The 19,399-nt window shown below is 63.5% G+C and overlaps 1 protein-coding gene across 2 annotated transcripts in view; it reads right to left on the bottom strand.

The window, feature by feature from the left end:
* Ripor3 (RIPOR family member 3) overlaps positions 1-18,575 on the bottom strand; it is a 65,625-nt gene extending 47,050 nt beyond the window's left edge. The window contains exons 1-2 of one of the 2 annotated variants that reach the window (XM_027946415.2): positions 18,515-18,575; positions 17,242-17,598 (exon numbers count right to left, since the gene is read on the bottom strand). In XM_027946415.2, the coding sequence (XP_027802216.2) occupies positions 17,242-17,244 (3 nt within the window). In that variant the 5' untranslated portion in view covers positions 17,245-17,598; positions 18,515-18,575. Of the gene's footprint in view, positions 1-1,354; positions 1,763-17,241; positions 17,879-18,514 lie in introns of those variants that run through there. The other variant, XR_011706786.1, reaches the window with a different exon arrangement.
* Positions 18,576-19,399: the final 824 nt, after the last annotated feature.

The raw sequence follows: 19,399 nt of genomic DNA, 5'->3' as shown, positions 1-19,399 counted from the left end.
ATAGACACAGAAGTCGGCCCGGGTCGCGCACTCTGCCGCGGGGACATTCCTGGACTCGACTCTTGGGCACGTCTCTGGGATGAACTCCCAGAGGTTGAACCCCTGGGTCAGAAGGCGCAAGGACTCCAAGGACCCGCCCACCACACGTGGCCAAGGACATCCAGGGCCCGTCTGGGAGACCTGCCTACCACGTCCCCTCTGCCCCAGGCCACCCCCTTTTAGGCGCCACCAGTGAGACAGGCAAAGGCCACTCTCACCCTTTGATTAATCCACATTTTAAACCATTTCGTCTGCTGTTTTCCTAGCGCTGGTTTCACAGCTCAGTGCGCTGAGGGTCACCGCGTGCGGGTCTTGGGCGAGGCACCCTCCCCCTGAATTAGCCTGCTGTCGTGCCAGGGACGGAACCCAGGGCGCCGAACCCGGAGCCACGTCCCAGCCCTTTTTATTTTCTTATTTTGAGACAGGGTCTTGCTAAGTTGCCCAGGGCCTCACTAGTTATGAGGCTGGTGATCCTTCTGCCTCAGCCTCCCAAGTCGCTGGGATTACAGGCGTGAGCCGCTGTCCCTGACCCTTTTTTTTGGTGATGCTGGGAATGGAACCCAGGCCCCGCCCACACGGAGCACAGGCTGTACCACTGAGCTGCATCCCAGTCGCGCTCCATAAAACATCTTCATCAGACTTCTGGGGGTACACCCAAAAGATGTGAAGGCTGGGGACCCGGGGCTCCAGTAGACATTGGTTCACCCACGTTCACAATGGTCCAAAGGTGAAAGTAGGTGGCAGATGGGTGGGTGACAGGGTGTGGTACTGGGTACACGAGTGTGTGTGTACACAGACGTATGCATACATATGTGTGCCGTGGAATATTAGTCAGCCTTAAAAAGGAAGGCAATTTTGCTCCATGCTATGGCACAGATGAAGCTTGAAGACGTCTACTCTTTCTTTCTTCCTTTTTCTTTCTCTTTCCCTCTCTTACATGGGCCTCGCTATGTCACCCAGGCTGGCCTCGAACTCGTGGGTTGTGGTGCGAGATCCTCCTGCCTCAGCCTCCAACTAACTGAGAGGCTGTCAGGCACCGGGCAAGCCAGCAGCCGGCCACGAGAGGCCAGTCCTGGGGATTCCTATCGCGGGAGGTCCCTAGAGCAGTCGGATTCCTAGCTCCCCTCCCCGTCCCCCGAAAACAAAACAAAAAATAAATGGGAACGGCGGTCACCCTGGGCCAGGGGGGTTGGTGTTTGATGGACAGTTTCACTTGGGGAAAATGAACGGTTCTGGAGGTGGCTGGTGTGATGCTTTCACACAAATGTGAACGCACTTGACCCCACAGAACTATCCCTAAAAATGGTCAAAATGGTAGATTTTATGTCATGTATATATTTCAGGGCAATAAAAGTCTCTTAAGCTCCATAAAATCCTGTGAGGTACTTATTATTATCACCCTCCCCCTTTTTGAAACGGTTGTGAAATTAAGGCTCAGAGAGGCTGGGCTTGCTAGGAAGTGTCACACAGCCTCTGAGAGCTGCGGCAGGTCTAACTCTCTCAGTCCGTCACACTCAAGAATCCCGGCCGGAGCCCGAGGGCACATTCCAGCAACGGGGCAGCAGGTGGAGCGGCCAGAGCCGTGGAACTGCGGCCCCAAGCCCAGAGTTCAGCTCCGAATTGACTCCCGCCTTCCTGTGGGCTCTAAATTTGGCCAAATGGGTTCTTCCAGCCCCGGGATGACGCGGGCACATTGTTGTGGAGAGCAGAACTTTTTCCTGGTCTGAAAGAAAGAAAATAACGCGGCAGTGGCATTCGGAGAAGCGGCCCTCGGCCAGCACTGCCTGAGAGTGAAGGGGGCTCGGGGGCGGGGGGGGGGACAGCGATGGAGACCGTGCCTCTCGACCCCGGGTCTGGCCACCTGCTCCCAAGGGGACCGACAGAACCTCGGAAATGCTCAAGCTCAAACCTCCAGCCAAACTGAGATCCCCCTAAAATTCCAAGAACAGACTGAGCCTCTCCCCGTGAGCTCCAGGACAGGGTCCTTGGGGACTCGCCCACTGAGTCCCACTTCCCGGGAGGCACTGGGGGACATCCCCGCCCTCTGGCATTCTGCTGGGTCTGGCTGCTGATGACCAAGGATCCTTGCACACTGGACCCGGGAGGACCTTCCCTTTTGGCCACAGGCAGGATTTTGGTGCTTGACCCAAAGAGATGGCCTGTCCCTTCACTTTCCTCCCTCAGGAATGTTCAACTGGAGACACCGAGGACATTCCAGTCAGTGCAGACAGGAGCAGAAAGGTCAAGAGCTGGTGGCCATTGGGGATATGTGCCCTCAGCCACGGGGTGAGGGGAAGGTGCCGCAGGGCTCTGGATCCCAGGGAGAAGGTCAAGGGGCTGGATCAAGCTTCTCCTGAAGCCCACACTCCCCACAGAAGTTTCAGTTATGTGAACAGACAAGTCTTTCTTCGTATTAACTTCATCGGTCTTTCTGGATATAAAAAATTTAATAACCAAAAGAAATATCCATATAACCTTCCAGTTTGTCTCTTTCTAACCTGAAATTGTCAGAACAGATTTCTGAGTCATGGAACTCACAGACTAACTAGCAGCCAAGCCCCTTTGGAAAACAAGGTCCAAAGCAGTGTCCCCATGTGTCCCCAGTGACTAGCTCCCCCCTGGTCCGAAGTGCTTGGCGGGCAGGCAGAGGTTAGGACAGAGCTGTAGGGACCCACTGTCCACAGGACAAGCCCTCCCCAGCCCCAGGGCCTCTGGCTGTGGTATCTCGAGGGCTCAGGCGAGGCCAGGCCAGGGAGACCGGAGGCCAGGCCTGGGGCAGAGACGTGTCCTCCCTGGGGCTTGTGCGGTGCTGTGTGGCCACCAGTGAGTTGAGTGACCACAAGGACGGAGGGCATCACAGGACAGCAGGGAGACAGGGACGGGCGCTGCAGGGGCAGAGGCCACGTCCGCCCTCCGACTGCTCCTCCCAGCTGAGCACTGGGCTGCCTCCCGCCTCTCCAGGGCCACAGAGGTGACAGGGTCCCAGGCCCTGGGAAGCAGTGGCTTTGGTCCCTGGCTAGGGCCAGACCCTGGAGGAGAAGCCCTCGGGGGAGGGGCAGACTGCAGGACCCCGTCCCCCCCGGGGCAGCCGCGGGGCAGCAGGGCAGGAGCCCGGGCCTGGTGCGATGAGGGCTGGGAGGAGCCCGGGGCTGTCCACCCTCTGCCGCCACCTGTGGCCAGCATGCCGGGGCCAGAGCAGCCACATATGTGTGACTCGGCCTCTCGGCCAAGGTGCACCGTGTCCTTCCTGGTGACCCATGGTCAGGACTGCCGCCTGTGTCCCCATCCCTCCCGGCGCCCAACGGAGCAGGTCACAGGTCCTCTGTGACCTTCAGGCCGGCAGCCAGGGCCACCAACGGGATCACGTCCACAGGCCTCCAGCCACGGCCTGCTCAGAGGGGACACCCCCAGCCAAGGGCCATCGTGGGAGGGTGATCAGGATATGTGTGCAAAGACCTGGGCCTCAAGGGAGGCGGGGAGGCCACGGCCACCACTGAAGTCATCAATCACAGTCCCACCGAGGGTTCACCTCGAGGCCACCACCGTCGTCCCACAGGCCACGATCCTGGCTGCCGGGCCCCTCCTCTCTTGGGCCGAGTGAGGCTGAACCGCTACCCCAGGGGCTGGGGGGCTGGGGGACTGGGGGGCTGGGGGACTGGGGGACTGGGGTCTGGGGGGCTGGGGGGCTGGGGGGCTGGGGGACTGGGGGGCTGGGGTCTGGGGGACTGGGGGGCTGGGGGGCTGGCATTGTGTAGCGTTGGACTCTGGCCGTGTGGAGGGCATGCACGTCCATCAGCGACGTCCACCATGGTTGGAGGACAGGCGCTCTGCTGGTCACATCTTCCTTCCAGCAGTACCACGAGGCGAGGTGGGACGCAGCCTGGTCCGACTGCCCCGTCCATGCAGCTGCTGCGACTGGCTCAGCCAGGGAGTTGCCTCCAGGCCAGAGAAGATCAGCCCCAACCCTCACCTCGCCCTGTGCTCTCCTGGACCCAGCCCTACCTGAAGCCATCGAATCTCAGACTGTGCGCTTTGGCAAACCTGTAAGTTCTCTTTTTTGCGTAAACCAGTGTGAATTGGGTTTTCGTAACACAGGAGGCCGTGTCCATCTGTCTTCCACTCAGGCCTCAGAACGGGGGGCAAGGGCAGGTTAGATGGACAAGATCATCCTGGGCTGAGCCTTAATCTCTTTCTTTGATCCAGCCACGACCGGAGGCCTGGGCTGCAGAGAGAGGACGCCCACTTCTTCAAATGCAGCAAGAAACGTCTCAGGAGGTTCCCGCGGGGTCCACCTTCCTGTCGTTGGTGACCCGGCCTCTGCTTTGGAGCAGGAGTCAGGAGGGGCAACGATCCTCGTGGCCTCTGTGTCCCCCAAACTTCCCCCAAGGCCAGGTTTTCCTTGGCTCCTGGTGAGGACGGGCTCCATTGAACTGTGTTTTGAAACATTGGCACGAACCGCGGACACCTCGGGAGGGAGCCCTGGTCACCAGGGGCCGGTTAAAGTCCAGCCGCCACAACCCTGGTCCCCCAGGAGAGCGGGTGGCACCTCCCCGCCCCGAGGAGGCGGCTCGTCCTCAACTCTTCTTGGTCGGCTCCTGCGTGCGGCCTCCTCTCCCCGCGCAGCCCGACCAAGAGCCGGGGTGCAGACGCGGGCCGTGGGGCCAACCGTCGGCTGCGGCCACCTGGGGCTGCTCTTCAGGTTTCCCGGAGCCCGTCCTCCTCCTCCTGCTCTGGAACCGTGGGCGCGGCGGCCGGGTCAGGGGAACCGAGGCTGAGCCGGTGGACAGAGCCCAGGCTGCCCCTGTCCTCTCTGTGGAGTGGGTGTGACGATGGCCGCTGTCGGCAGGCTGTTTGGAGCGGCCTGGGCAGGGGCGGGGGGAGCGTGGCCTTCTCTCCAGGCTGGCTCGGGCGGGGCAGGTGCACGCCAGCCGCTGGGGTCCCCGGGGGCTCCTGCGTCCTTCAGCCATGAGGACGTGGCTCCCTCAGCCACCTCAGTGTAGGACCCGTGCAGTCCCTGGAGAAGTGTCCACTCTTCCACGCGGAGGCGACAAATCTCCTTCCCAATGCACAGGGGCCGGCACTGCCCAGGTGCAGTCTGAGGATGCCCTGCGGTCACCTGCCTCACCCTGAGGCCGTCGGGGCAGGAGGACACTCCAGAGGGCACAGGCGCCTGTCCACCTCCAGCCCAGTCTCCCTCCAGCCGGGTCCCACTCGTGGCCCGTCCCACGGCAGCGGAACGGGTCCTCAGGGGGCTCCCACACGTGCCGCCCGCCCTGCCCACCCCCAGCTCTGCAGGGACAGGGCACACCCTGAAGGCAGGAGTGGACGAGCTGCACACGCACTGGGTACACGTGTTCACACGCCCCCTCCCCGCACACGCGTGCAGGCGCACACACGCACACTGTTCACACACGTGTGCAGCACGCGCTCTTCCTCCCGGCCCCCACCCCCGCTCGGTGCACCTCTCCCGAGCCCAGGCTGCCGAGCACTGCTGCCACACACTCGTCCCCCCACTCCTAGGGCGCCCAAGCGTGGGGTCACTTCTGCAGCAGGTTGCAGCTTGGGAAGTGACCGTCCTCTCCGCCCGCTGTCCTGGGGCTCAGCCTGCTCCACCCTGAGGCGCCCATCTGCCCGGAGAGGAGGACGGGGGAGGGGGGCCTGGACACGTCCAGCTGCTGCCGAGAGACAGCGCTTAGCCCCACCCCTCGGACCCTCTGGGACCCCCTCAGCAGCCTCGGGTGGGCACACTGGGCCCCCTGGCCAGGATGGGACGGACCCTGCTGAGGCCGGTGACACCTTGTTAGGCAGAGTGACCTGCAGCCGGGCTGGAGGTGGACAGCGGGCAGGGGTCAGGTGCTGGGGCTCGGAGCGGAGGAGAAGCCATGCAGGCAGGGCTCCTGCCCAGGGGACACAGTGACCAGCTGCCAGCTTCACCGGTTGCCAGGAAGGCCATCAGGGGCCGCGGGCATCCCTGGTGGCTGGAGACCCCGACACTCCTTCCCCGGGACACCCACCCGGTGCCATCGAGGACGGCTGGGAGGAGGACTGGGACTGGGCGCCCCCTGCAGGCCCCAAGTGCCCGGGAGAAGGAACTCGGGTCCCCCTGGCCAGTCCCTTCCCGGCCACGCTGACTGCGGCTTGTGAGAAACAGCGGCTCAGATTCAGGCCCCCTGCTCTGTGGTCAGTGAGGGGACCACAGCCCCGTGTCCCCCGGCCACAGCCCAGGCTCTCCTGCAGGCAGCACCGCCCTGGGCTGCAGGCGCCGTGCCGGGCACATAGTAGGTGCTCAGTGAAGTCTCAGGGAAGAGTGACCGCTGTCCTGCCTGGCAGCAGAGGACCAGCCGGTCTCAGGGGCTGGGGGGGAGGAACCGGTGAGAAGGGCTTCGAGGTCAGACTGACGGGCTTCACCCCGGCTCTGCCCTGTGGGGCAGCTTCTGGCCGGTGTCCTGATCCCACCTCGGGAGAGGGCAGGTGGACACTTCCAGCGACTAGGACGTGTCAAGAGGTGGACGGTCCCCTCCAGTGTGGTTAGAGAGGTGGTGGCTTCAACGCCCCGCCCCGCCCCTTGGCCTGCTCCTTTGGCAGGGCGAGTGGAGGGACCACGTGGCCAGGGCTGGAAGGACCTCACCAAGGGCCCCAGAGGACCAGGGCCAGGGTCTGCCTGTGTCCTGGAGGCCAGCCGAGGCCCGGGTGAGGGGCTGGAGCCCTGAGGAGCTTTGCACCAGGGACAGGTGTGGCACACGCTGGCACCCACTGTCCCCGCCTGGGACTCCCTCACGGGATCCCTGTCCCTTCGCCATGGATTGTGTCCCCGTGGGCCACTGCTGCCCACAACCAGCCAATAGCCTCTGGCAGCTCAGAAACTGACCCCGTGGGAGAGCAGTGGCCAGCTGGCCTGCGTCCTCGGCCTGGCCAGCGCCCGGCAGTCCGTGCAGGGCAGCCGGGACGAGGTCCTCGGGCTCAGCTCCCCACTGCGGCGACTCAGAGCCGGGGACAGACTGCCCACCTGGAGGCCGGCGGCACCCGGGTCTCAGAGCCGCGATGCCCACACTCCCGCCACAGTGCGCTGGGCCCTGCGCGGCTCCACCCCCGCCCACCCGGGCACCCGCCTCTGACCTCCGGCTCCTTCTAGGCGGAAGGGCTGCGGGCTGCGGGCATCCTGTGTCCCCTCACTCCCGCACAGGGCTGAGACGCTTGATGCCCGCAGGCGTGCCCTGCCCTCTGTGGGCTGCTGGAGTGACCACCAGCTGGGGCCGGGGGCCTGCTTCACTGCCCTGGGGTGGGTTCCGGGAGAGGCCTCGCCCACTGTGCGTCAGCCCAGCCGGGGGCAGTGGGGTGGGGCTGCCCCTCCTCTGCAGACATCGTCCACCCTGGGGCACCCCAGGACAACGGAGGTTAACATGGGCGGTGGGCGGAGGTTCCGGAGATTGACCCCAGGGGTGCTTTACCACGGGCCTCATCCCAGCCCTTTTTATTTTGAGACAGGTTCTCCCCAAGTTGCTGAGGCTGGCCTTGAACTTGTGATCCTCCTGCCTCAGCCTCCCGAGTCTCTGGGATCACAGACGGGCACCACTGGGCCCGGCTGCGTGCCATGGAAACGTGCTGCATGCTGTCAGCTCCTGGAACCCCCCGGAGCCCCCCACAAGCCCTCAGAGGGGGGCTCCCTTGCGATCTGTCTTCTGGGGGCTTCACTAAGACCCAGCGGTCAGTGGGGGTACAGGATTTGCATTCGGGCAGTATGACTGTCCGCCTGGCTCCTGCCCACTGCAGCCACCCCCTGCAAGGGCTGGCCGCCTGGCCTTGTCCTTTGGGAGTCCCCTACTCTCCTTAGAGGCCTCCAACCTGCCCACCAGCTCTGCCTGCTGACAGGACAACTGTCCCCTGGCCCCGAAGGCCCAGTCACTGGAGGTACAAGCCCCCTTCCCGGTCATGAGCTCGGGCTCGGGGTCACTGCACACGCTCCGGCGGCCCAGGGGAGCTCCGCCCGCAGCGGCCCCTTCCTGCTCCTCCATGTCAGAAAGAGCCCTCGTCCCTCGGGGCCTGCTCCAGGCCTGCCCAGCAGATCGCGTCCAGCACTTAATGGCTCTGCTCCATGGCCAGCACGAGTCCCCTTAATGGACCATTCTCAGTTTGTCGCCCAAGCGAAGCCTCCCAGAGTGTCCCCAGATGGCAGAGGCGCACCGTGGGCCTCGGTCCCCCTCAGGCAGGAGGGCCACGCTGACCTGGCAGGGACGCAGCTTCGTGTCCACCACACGAGGACCCTTTGCACAGCCTCTGGGGAGACGGGACGGACCCGAGGACCTCGGAACTGGCCGGCTCTGGACGGAAAGTCTTAACCTCAGGTTTGCCCCTGACTCACTGCGTGACCCTGGGCAAGTCTGTCCACCTCTGGCCCTCAGAGGGAACCACAGCGTCCACCTCACAGGGGGACGCAGGGGACGTGTCAGGAGGAGGAAGATGGGAGCTGGGGGCTGGGCGTGTGGTGCCCACGTGGCGAGGGAGGGTCAGCAGCTGTGGCTCCCTAGCAGGAGGCGTAGGGGTTGCAGCGCCCCCAGGCTCGTCCGTCCACCCAGAGACGCAGCAGTGACCCTGCGGGGAAACAGGCCCTTTGAAGTGCTGGCTAGGCGGAGGTCATCCTGGCTTAGAGTGGGCCCTGAATGCAATGCCCGGTCCCTGTAGGAGGAGGGACACGTGGAGGAAGGTCGGGTGGAGACGGAGAGGTCTGCAGGGATGTGGCTCCAAGCCAAGGTCAGCCAGCAAGGACTCCTGGCCACCCAGAGACCAAGAGGAGGCAGAGGAAGCAGGTGTCCTCAGAGTCCTCGGGGAGCCCGGCTGCCCACGCCCCTCGGCTCTGCCTCCAGGGCTGGGAGAGAGTGGCCTTCTGCTGTCCTTAGCCCCCGGGCTGTGGCCACTGGTCAGTGTCCTGGTGAGTGCACCAGGCGCTCCCACGAGCTTCCTGTGGGTCACTTAGCTCTCACCAGTGCCGTCCGTACCCCATCCCGTCTCACAGGGGAGCCTCAGAGCCTAGGGACATCAGGGACCCGTCCCTGGGTCTAGATCTGAATTCGCTGCACCTGGTCAATGGCTGGGGCCCCCCACACCCTGCACTGCTCTGCGCATCCTGCAGGAGGCGCCAGCCAGGGGTGCAGCACGTCCAGGTCCCTCTACTGAGGGACCCACAGGCCAGGTCTGCCGGAGCCCCAGGCCTCTGCTGTGACCCTGCCCTGGGCTGGCCTCTGGGCGCCAAGTGCCCTGGGGATTGGGACAGGGGACGGCCAGCTCTGTGCCCACAGGGAGCCTGCGCAGTTGACCCCAGGTCTGGCACTGAGGGCTCCCCAGGGCTCGTCTGTGGCAGGAAGGCAGCACCCAAGGCCGGGGACAGCACCCAAGGCCCCCGACACCTTCAACAACCCCTCAGGCCGCAGGGACCCCCCACGCTGGGTCCTCATCACTGCGGGGGGTGGGGACAGGAAGGCCAAAGACAGGCACAGCCACCACAGCGCCGCAGCCGGTCAGGAGGCGTGGCCACCAGGAAGCAGGAAGGTCCAGCTGGGTTCCTTCACCCTTTGTCCCAGGATGCAAAAATGTCAGCAATGTGCTAGGACAACAGCCACGCAGGGACACTCCTCGCCCCCACGGCCACTTCCTGCCTGGGCTGCGGGTCAGGGCAAGAGTGGGGGGGGCCTGGCTCCTGCGGGTCACCCTCCGCCTTGGGCCTGGGGTGACCACGTCAGTCCACCTCAGGGTGAAGAGGCCACAGGTCCCGGCGCTGCCTGGATTCCCCCGAGGGTCCACCTCGGGGCACCAGGTCCCCTGGGGCCTCCCCAGATTCGACTTTACAGCATGAGGCTGGACACGGGCTCTCCCTGGAGGGTAGCTGCCACTGTCAACCCTGAGTGTCCCTCACCAGAATGCCAACAGTGCCCCCCTTACCGCGGACTCGCAGGGTCCCACACCACGAGGACGTCACCACGACCCGGGAGACGCGTGCCACAGAGCCCTCGCCTCGCTTCCAGAGGGACAGAACCGAGGCCACAGAACCGGCCACTCCTTTGCAGGCCACTGCCCGCAGGTCCCTGGGGCCTGGGCCCACCCCAGGCAGGACACCTCCTGGCACCAGCGGGGCCCCTGCTCCACCTGCCTCTGGGTCGGAGACCTCCCCGTCGTCACCGTGTCATCAGTTCCCTGCTCTGGGGATGAGGACGTGGAGGGAGGGGGAGGATGTCAGGACTCCTCATCTCGGGGTCTCAGTCCCCGGGTCTTTGCCCCCAGAGGCCACCGGTGCTGAACCAGTGTCACAGACAGCGGGGGTGCTCGGGCGGAGACCCAGGGGGCTGCGGGGAAGAGGGTCACACTGCGTGGACAGACCCCTCCAGGCAGACCCCTCTCCCCAGGTCCCCTGAGGCACAGCCCCAGCCCCCGTGACACACCTGGGGTCTCAGGAGGACCGTGGGGAGCCAGCGGAGGGCCTGCCCACCCCTGGCCCACTCCGCAGGCCCGTCTGCATGCCGGGCAGGCCTGGCCGCACCCGTGTCTGTCGCTCTGTGGACAGAGTCCAGAGCCAAGGTCACCGTGGGCTCCCACACCAGAGGCCGCGGTGAGGGCTGGGTGCACGGAGCCGCAGGTGACTCCAGGCAGCGCCACCTGTGATCACAGAAGATGAGGACCCACCCCACGTCCCCCGCGGGGACCCGGCTGAGCTGCGTTGGCAGAGCCACACAGACTCGGTGCTGGCAGAGTGAGGCCGGCGCGCGGGGACCTCGGGACCTCGGTGAAGACAGCTCATGTCACCTGGCAGGGCGGGGGTGCAGGGCCACCACCGTCCCTTCAACACGGGGAAGGTGGGCACTGAAAGGTTGGTCCCTTGTCTGTGGCTCATGACCAACAGCAGTGGACCTGGGTTTGGCTCGGGCGGCCAGCTCGGGTCACTCTCAGAGTGTCGCCCAGTCCTCTGGCCACGGCTCCCCCCGCCAGGAGCCCTCTGGAGCCTGGAAAGAGGGACGCAGACAGACACCCCTGAGCGCCCACCTCACGGGCCCCGGGACAGGTGTCACCAGGCGACGCACCCAGGGCCAGGACAGATGGGCAGTGAGGCCCCCGGGCAGCCACCGTCCTCCCAGTCAAGTATGGCCGCAGGGCATTTTTCTGTCCTTTCCTGGAGTCGAGACTCGGGAAGCTGAGTGGCCCACGGGGCCCCCGCCTCCCGACTAGCCGGGGTGCGGAGGGGAGGGAGGCCGCCTTCCCTGCTTTGAGTTGACCCCAGGACTCGAGGCGGGCGGCCAACGGGCTGCTGTTGGGGAAGGCTGATCTCAAGCAGGACTAACCGGCGACAGAAACGGAGCCGTCCCAAGTGAAGGGGCTTCATCCAGAGAATTGCCTTCCCACAGGCACAGAGTGACCGCCACTCAGCCCCAGAGTGACCGCCACTCAGCCCCACACCCCCAGGCCACAGGGGCCTGTGCTGCTCACACCTCAACCAGGTCAGGCCCTTTCCACCGAGGGGGGGGTCACAGAAGTCCAGGCCCCAAGTGGACACTTGCTGGGGCACACGCCCTCCTGCCGCCCAGCCCAGCAAGCGCCTTCCAAGCACAGCAAGCCGCTCCGGCCCCCATCTGGCCTGGGTGGAACGGACCCTCAGCCCAGGAGGAGCCCTGCCCACCTCACGCCGATCGGCATATTCCAGGGATAGTCCAGGGACCGCCAGAGCCCAGCAAGGAGCCAGAAGGCACAGGAACAGCAGAGCACGTGGCGCACACTGTCATCCCAGCTGCTGGGAGGCTGAGGCAGGAGGATCGAGAGTTCACAGCCAGCCTCAGCAACTTAACAAGGCCCTAAGCAGCTCAGTGAGACTCTGACTCTGATAAAACATAACAGAGGGCAGAGAAGGGTTAGGAATAAACATTTGATGAGACGTCTGGAGAAGAGCTTTTCTCATTTTAGACTAATTGAAGCTCAGAGAGGTAAAGTAACTTGCTGAGAGTCACACAGCAAGGTGGCCAGGGATGCAGGGTTTGAATTCAGGTCTGTAGCACTGAGGAGCTGGTGGTGCTTAGCCCCTCGGCTCTACTGAGAGGCTGAAGGCAAACCATGTCTGCTGCTTCCGGCCTGTGTGGCAGGGGACAAGTTATTAACCTCTCTGGTCCTCGGTTTCCTCATGTTTGAAGGCTTGTGAGAGCACCTCCAGGTCCAGGAGGAGAGTGCGGGGTGCCCCGCCACACCACCCCACTCGGTGGGACGCAGGCTGCTTCTGTGGCGCGGCTGTCAGGCTCCGTCCCCTCCAGATGCTGCTGTGGCACAGACATAGGGACATCACGGTGACAGCCCTCTGGGCACAGTAGAGTCCCAGTCCCACAGCCCGCCTGACGCCCGGGGTTACCTGGACGCGGTGAGGACGCGGCCGTGCTGTCTGGGGACTTGTTTGCGGGCAGGGACGGAATCCAGAGCCCCGAGCCTGCCACACGCACTCCACGCGCTCCACCCTGGCTGCACCCAGCCCCCGCTGTGTCCCCAGGCTCCCTGCCATGTCCCCAGCCTCCCTGCCAGGCCGGCCCTCCCTGCCGGGCCAGGAGCCTGGGGAGCTGGGCAGCGGCTGTGGCCACGTCGTCCTTCTCCGGCGGCCACAGCGCTGGCCCCAGATGTGAGCCAGGAGGGGCGGCTGCAGGGCCCCAGAGGCCCCGGGCCTGGGCCTGGCTCAGGTGGCCAGTTTCCCGGGTGCTGACGGGCTTGAGCGCGTCCTTCCCCTCCTGGGCCTGGCAGTGTCCATGTGGCACTCGGGCACAGACAGAGGGCACTGCAGGAGGGGCCAGGCGCCCTCACCCGGGCCTCCCGAGGGGCCGGGCTGCCTTGGCAACAGCAAAGCCAGGACTGACTGAGCGCTTCCCGTGAGCCAACAGGCAGGTGATGAAGACCTACTGTGGGACACGGCGGAAATGCAGCGAATCTCCGCCTTCGGAGACTCACCTCCTAACGGGGCGTTTAGGGAAAGAATGATGGCATGTTGGGGGATGGTGAGTGGTGGGAGAACAACCGAGGAGGGTGGGTGGGCGGGCACAGGCTGCCATCTCAGATGGGGGATCCGGAGGGCTTCGCGACAAAGTGGCGGGTTGGTTGGTCGGTTAGCTTTTTGGTGTGCGGGGGACAGAGCCCAGGGGTGGGACATCACGGTGAGCTACTTCAACCACTGAGCTACATCCCCTGCCCTTTCTAAAAATTTTATTTTGAGCCGGGCACAGTGGTGCTTGCCTGTAATCACAGCAGTTTGGGGGGCTGAGGCAGGAGGATCGAAAGTTCAAGGCCAGCCTCAGCAACTGAGTGAGGCCCTGAGCAACTCAGCGAGACCCTGTCTCTAAATAAAATATTATAAAAGGGCTGGGATGTGGCTCAGAGGTCAGGTGCCCCTGGGTTCGATTCCTGATACCAAAAAAAAAAAAAAAAGGAATCATTTTGAGTCAGGGTCTCACTAGTTGCTGAGGCTGGCTGCAGCGTGGGTCCTGCCACCTCTGCCTCCTGAGTCGCTGGGTCCCAGGGTCTCACTGTGTCACCCAGCCTGGTCTCCAACTTGTGAGCTCAAGAAATCCTCCAGCGTCGGTCTCCCAAGTAGCTGGGCTGCAGCCCCCCCATCTGTATTTATGTATTTTCGTCTGTGACTGCGGATGGAGCGCAGGGCCTCAGGCGCGCTGGGCTCCGGGCAAGGGTTTGGGGTGAAGGAAGTCTGAGACCTGGTCCAAAAGCAGAGAAGTGGCCATCGAAATGGATCCTCCCTAGAACCTTCTAGCACTTCTGCTGTGCAAGCATCGAAAGACGATTCACATCTTCACAGGCTGACATGGGAAAGCAGCCGCCACACCTCGCCAAGCCAAGGCAAGAAGGTGCCCAGCGGTGGGCAGGACGGTGGCACTGTTTTTGGCCTGGTGGGGACGGAGCCCCGGGCCTCCCACGCTCTGCCCCTGACCCACATCCCCAGCCTCGACCCACTTTTGAAGATTAAAATTTCAGAAAAGAAAGAAAAACATGAAGGAGTAAATGGACAGAAGAGTGGACGCCTGACCCTCGGGGCTCCCCCAGGACAGGAGCCGGGCCGCCGAGGCCTGCGCCCAGGACAGCGCTGCCCGCCCTGCCCGCCGTGCCCAGGAACAGGGGTGCTGGGCTTTAGCTCTCTGTAAACTTGGAGGCCGGCTCCTTCTCGTGCCACCGTCCCCTCCCGGGGCCTCCTCCGTGACCCACACTGCAGCGAGGCGGAGCCGGGGTGAGGGAGATTTTCCTCTTGTGCTTCTGGCTTGGGGATCTGGAAAGGGCCCACCTGGCTCCCGGGGTTTCTAAAAATAGAAGCTCAACTTCCCGCAGGTTTGGCCTAGCTGTCCTCCCCGGGTTCCAAGACGCCGTTTCTGTTAGCGCCTCACCCCCACGCGGGGAAGCCAAGGCTGGCACAGGACCAGGAAGGCCTGCAGAGCAGGGCGCTGCCCGCACCCAGGGGCCCAGGTCTCGGAGCCAGAGGCTGCGGCTAGACAGGACCCTCTGCCCCACCCAACCCTGCACCCACCCACACGGGGCCCCAGAGGCCTTTAGCCACTGGTTTGCTTTAAGTCAAAGGAGGAGTTGGAGGGATTTGTGATCAGGCCCCACGTGGGGTCAGGAATCCTCTGGGCGAAGGCGGGGGGCGGTCCCTGACGTGCGAGGTGTCCGTGGTGTGCTGCAAAGGTCTAACAGCAGGCTCTCGGGGCAGCTGTGCTATGTGCACACACACACGCAGACGCGTCACACACGCTTACTGGGTTGATCACGATGGTTTCAACGTACAGGATGTGCAGCACACGATTGCAAATAAAAATAGAATTTATAGTCAGGCGCAGTGGCGCCCGCCTGTAACCCTAGATATTCAGGAGGCTGAGGCAGGAGGATCACGAGTTCAAGGCCAACCTCAGCAACTTAGCAAGACCCTAAGCAACTCAGCGAGACTCTGCCTTAACATAAAAAATTAAAAGGGCACGTGGGTTCAGTCCCCAGGACCAAAAGATACATATAACTTTTTTGATGACATTTATATAATTTGATTTTAATAATGACTGTGTTTAGCAACCAGTTCACCACATTCCTGAAAATCAGACAGTTGGCTTTCACAAGCCACACAAGCTGGGGTCAGTGCGCACAGCGCAGGGCCCACCTGGCTCCCGGGGTTTCTAAAAACAGAAGCTCAACTTCCCGCAGGTTTGGCCCAGCTGTCCCTCCCAGGTTCCAAGACGCTGTTTCTGTTAGCGCCTCACCCCCGACGCGGGGAAGCCATGTCACTGAGTTGGGGAGGAAGCCATCGTCCCTCTGCACATCTCCCCGAGCCCAGGGCAGCCCTGACATAAAGTGCAGGAAGCTCCGGGAGTTTCCAGAGGTGCCCTGCAGACGCTGGTGAGCTCGGGTGGGCGGGGAGGCACCTCGAGGGGCCTGGGTCTGCCCGAAGCCTGAGTGGGACAAGAGAGCTCAGGGGCACGTCCCTTTGGAGCTCCCTGGAAGAACTGGGGGACCCCGGGGCTCACGCTGGGGGCTCTGCAGCCAGCTGGGAGCTGTGTCCAGTTGCCCAGTGCGAAACCATGCTGCAGGGACAGGGCTGCCGCCGAGTCACTGGGCTTTCCAGGCTGCAGGGCTGTTCCCCTGACAGCAGCCAGGGCGGCACTCCAGCAGTGGCCACTTCTCCAGGCCCAGCTGCACCCAGGGTCCCGGTGTCCCCCGGCCGCTCTGGGGAATTCCCGGGGGGATTTCCTGGCTCCGGCTTCTGGCTTGTTCTCAGCCTCGCCTGGAGTGGAACCCACGTGGCCTTCAACCAGAGCCCGGAATCTGAGGCTCCCTGAACCCCTGCCTTTGCCTCACAGATGAGGAAGCCGAGGCTCAGAGAAGGGCGGCGACTTGTTCAAGGTCACAAAGAAAACTCAGGGCAGGCCCGGGGAGCGCCACCCGCTGCCTCAGTTTCCCCAGACCCAGGGAGTGTCCGGGACAACTTGTCCTCCACAGCGGGGAGCCCGTCTCAACTTGTCCCTGGGAAGGGGGACTCTGCACCAGCCCCGGCGAGGACGGCCGCCTGGGTCTGCCCAGAGCTGCTGCGGGGTGGGATTTTCCAAAGGAAGAAAAAGGAGGCCACATGTGGGTGTCGGGACCTTTCCTTGTGGCCTGATGCCCGGCACCCCACGGGCTTCCCACCGGCTGCCGCTCGCTCGGCTGTGCACTTCCTGGCCCTTGGGTGTCCCCTGCACCCTGCCTCTGACTGTATCTGCGTCTTACCTCCTGGCCGCTCAGCCCCAGCTGCAGAGCTGTGGACGCCAACAGCCGGCAAGAGTATTACTGAGCCGTCCCCGGGGAGGCGCGGGGAAAGTGCCGGGTATTTCACAATTGTGTTCCGTCCAAAGTCGCTGCGCGGGCCCACAGTGATTCGAAACAGATTTTTGCAAAGGCAAAATAAAGTTGGAACGGAACCCAGTGGAGGCATGTCCCTCTCTCCACCCCAGCTCGCTCTGCCCTGCCGTTAACCCTCTTCCCTCACAGCCCAGGACACGGCAGAAACTGCACAGAACGCTCAGCCGACCCTCTGTCCCGGGGCAGTGTCCTACACCTGGCTTGAGCCATCTTCCAGACGCTGAAGGCCGCTGGCCGGGCTTCAGCCTGCGGCTCCCCGGCCCCACCTCCGGCAGGTAATGCGTACTCCATTCTTCCTCCGGCCTCCCACCCCCCGGATGATTGCAGAACCAGAGAACACAGAGGCTGTTCTGGGGGCGGAGGCCGGTTCAGCCAAAGCCAAGTCGGAATGACCTCGGTCTGTTTCTCATCTCTGAGGGGCTGTGTGACCTTGGGCAAGTTGCTTCACTTTTCTGGGCCTGTTTACTCCGTGAACAGTGAGGAGGACAATAACACCTGCGGGAACAGCAGCTGTGGGGACGCCCAGCACAGTGCCTTGCACGTGGCAGATGCCCAAGGAACAAAGTCACGGTCAGGGCCTCCTAAAGATCACCTGGTCCAACCACTCCATTCAGAGACGGGTAAAGGGAGGCCCAGAGAAGGAAAAGAACTCCCCTAGACCACACAGCAAGACACTGCAGTCCCTCTCAGCCTCCACCCAGGCTCCCTTCCCCTCCTGGGAGCTCCAGGTGGTGTGAGGACGCACCACCCTCCTCCCCGCAGAAGTCTGGTCCTCGCACCAACCCACTGCGGGCACCTCACACTCACCATGGAGCAGGTCCGAGTCCCCCGGTCCTCCTTGCAGCAGCCTTGCTGTCTCTGTTGCTGCAAGGTCTCAGAGTCAGATCCCAGCGGCAGAATTCCAGGGACGGGGCTGGGGCTCAGGAAAGTCCATCCAGCCTGGCCACGTCCTCCAGGGGACTGCCCCCGAGGCTGCACTAAGCCCCCCGGCTTCCCTGGTTTGGAGGGTGGACGCTCTGCCGGGCTCCGATAGCGCGGCTGGGGCTCTTATCGGAGCTGTCAGGGGCAGCGGCCGAGGGGCTGGGGTTCCAGGAAGCCGCCAGGGGCCCCGGATGCCGCCTGCTGCTCTGGCGGTGTCGATGGCTGTCAGGGTCACGCCAGGCTCTGCCGGGGAGAATTCCACGCTGGCCCCCAGCAGGCGGGGCCCCCAGCCCTGTACGGCCCGCCCCCCACTCCCATCCTGGCACGGGGCTGGGAAGAGGCAGCTCGATCCGCGTCGGTCCACGCAGTGTTTGTGGTCTGTCCTGAATCCTGCACCATTAATCACGGAGCATCTGAGTCCTGCTCGCCTCGGAGGGGGCGGAGGGGGCGGAGGGGACGCCTGGAAGTTTCTGTTTACCCCACTCCGCACCAGGCTGGCTGCTGCTAATCACAAACAGACAGACAGCCGCCCCCCAGGGCTGCGTGGCCACCGCCCTCCTCCCAGGCTCCCTCCCCCGCCCCTCCCTCCAGCCCCTTCCCCACCGACTTTCCTTCCGTCTGTGCCCCTCTCCCCCCTCTTCCTCTGGCCCTGGGCCCCCCAAGCCCCGTCTTCCCGTCCCTCCCGCACACCGCAGACAGGAGCCAGGCTCCTGGGACGACTTTTCTTTTTAACACGTGAATGGTGGCCGGGTCAGCCTCGGCCTCTGCCTGCAAACCCAGGCGTCTCCCAGCCCCGGGGTGCGGTCCCCCCGGGACGCGGGCCTCCCTCTGTCAACGGAGCACATCTCAGCTCTCTGATTCTGTCAGGGGGACCAGGAACAAAGCCCCATTTACGCCTCTGGAGGAGACTCCAGGCTGCCTGGGTGGACAGGTCCACAGCCTCTAACACCTAGCGCCAGTCCCTCTCTCCGTCCCCTGGTTCTCCTCCTCCCTGCAGGGAAGAAACCGGGAAGGAACAGACACTGGCTCCAGAGCTCAGCAGACGGGACCCTGGGGGCCACTGGGCACCACCTTCCAAAACCAGAAGCCGCCCAACAGTGGGAACACCACTCAGGCACGTGCGTGGGAGACGGCCCGGTGCCCACCCAGAGCCGCTCACCGAAGGAAACCAGGGGAGTCCCTTCACCGTCCTGCAAATAATGACTGGTCAGGCAAACGTGACAGTGACATTGCAGTGCACCAGGCGGCGGTTTAGAAAGAGCTGGATCTCGTCCCCAAGCCACGTCACCAAGTGAAAGGGGTCAGGATGATGATGCATCCCGCGTGGTCCTCTTCACAGAGGCAGAGCCTCGCCCTGCTGCCCGCTGGCCTGGGACTCCTGGGCTCAGTGGTCCTCCCGCCTCAGCCTCCTGCGTAGCTGGGCCCACAGGCTCGTGCCACCACACCCACCGAGACAATCCTGATTGTGCAACACCTTCCCTTGCACCCTGGGAAGTGAAATGCGAGGGAGACACATACAGCCAGGAAGATTGTTAGGAAAGATTTTAACCCAACTGAGTTGTCCCCTCTGGGAAGAGGGTTGGGGTGACACGCTTACCCGGGAGAGCTTCATTTCTAAAATTGACAATGAATTGTTTATTACTTGTCCCAACCAGCTTCCTTTGGATGGGACTCACGCATCTTATGCAGAGAAAATTCCACCCCATTCGCCCCCTTGGACAAACTCAAGGTGTTCTAATGCGGGGTCAGATCAGCAGGGACCGGCAGCTCTTAGCAGTGAACCCAGAAACTCGGCCAGCGCTGGCCTGAACCCCTCCGGGCGGATGCTCAGACCCTGAGCCAGCAGTGACTTATCCTAGACTGAAATCCCCTGAGGGCGGGAGAGTGGTCAGTCTTCTGTGCCACCGAAGGCCCTGGAGGGGCTGGAAACCTGCCTGGCGGCTTCAGGAAGCGTCACCTACGCAGGCTTGTAAAATACGGGAACTTTGGAAGATGAGTACCAACAAGCCCAGACACTCCGAGGGCTGCTGGGACAGCCAGCTTC

This window comes from Marmota flaviventris, chromosome 2, assembly GCF_047511675.1.
Source record: "Marmota flaviventris isolate mMarFla1 chromosome 2, mMarFla1.hap1, whole genome shotgun sequence".
Lineage (NCBI taxonomy): Eukaryota > Metazoa > Chordata > Mammalia > Rodentia > Sciuridae > Marmota > Marmota flaviventris.
Note: the sequence above shows the minus strand (reverse complement) of the source record. Positions and strands in the feature narration are given on the sequence as shown.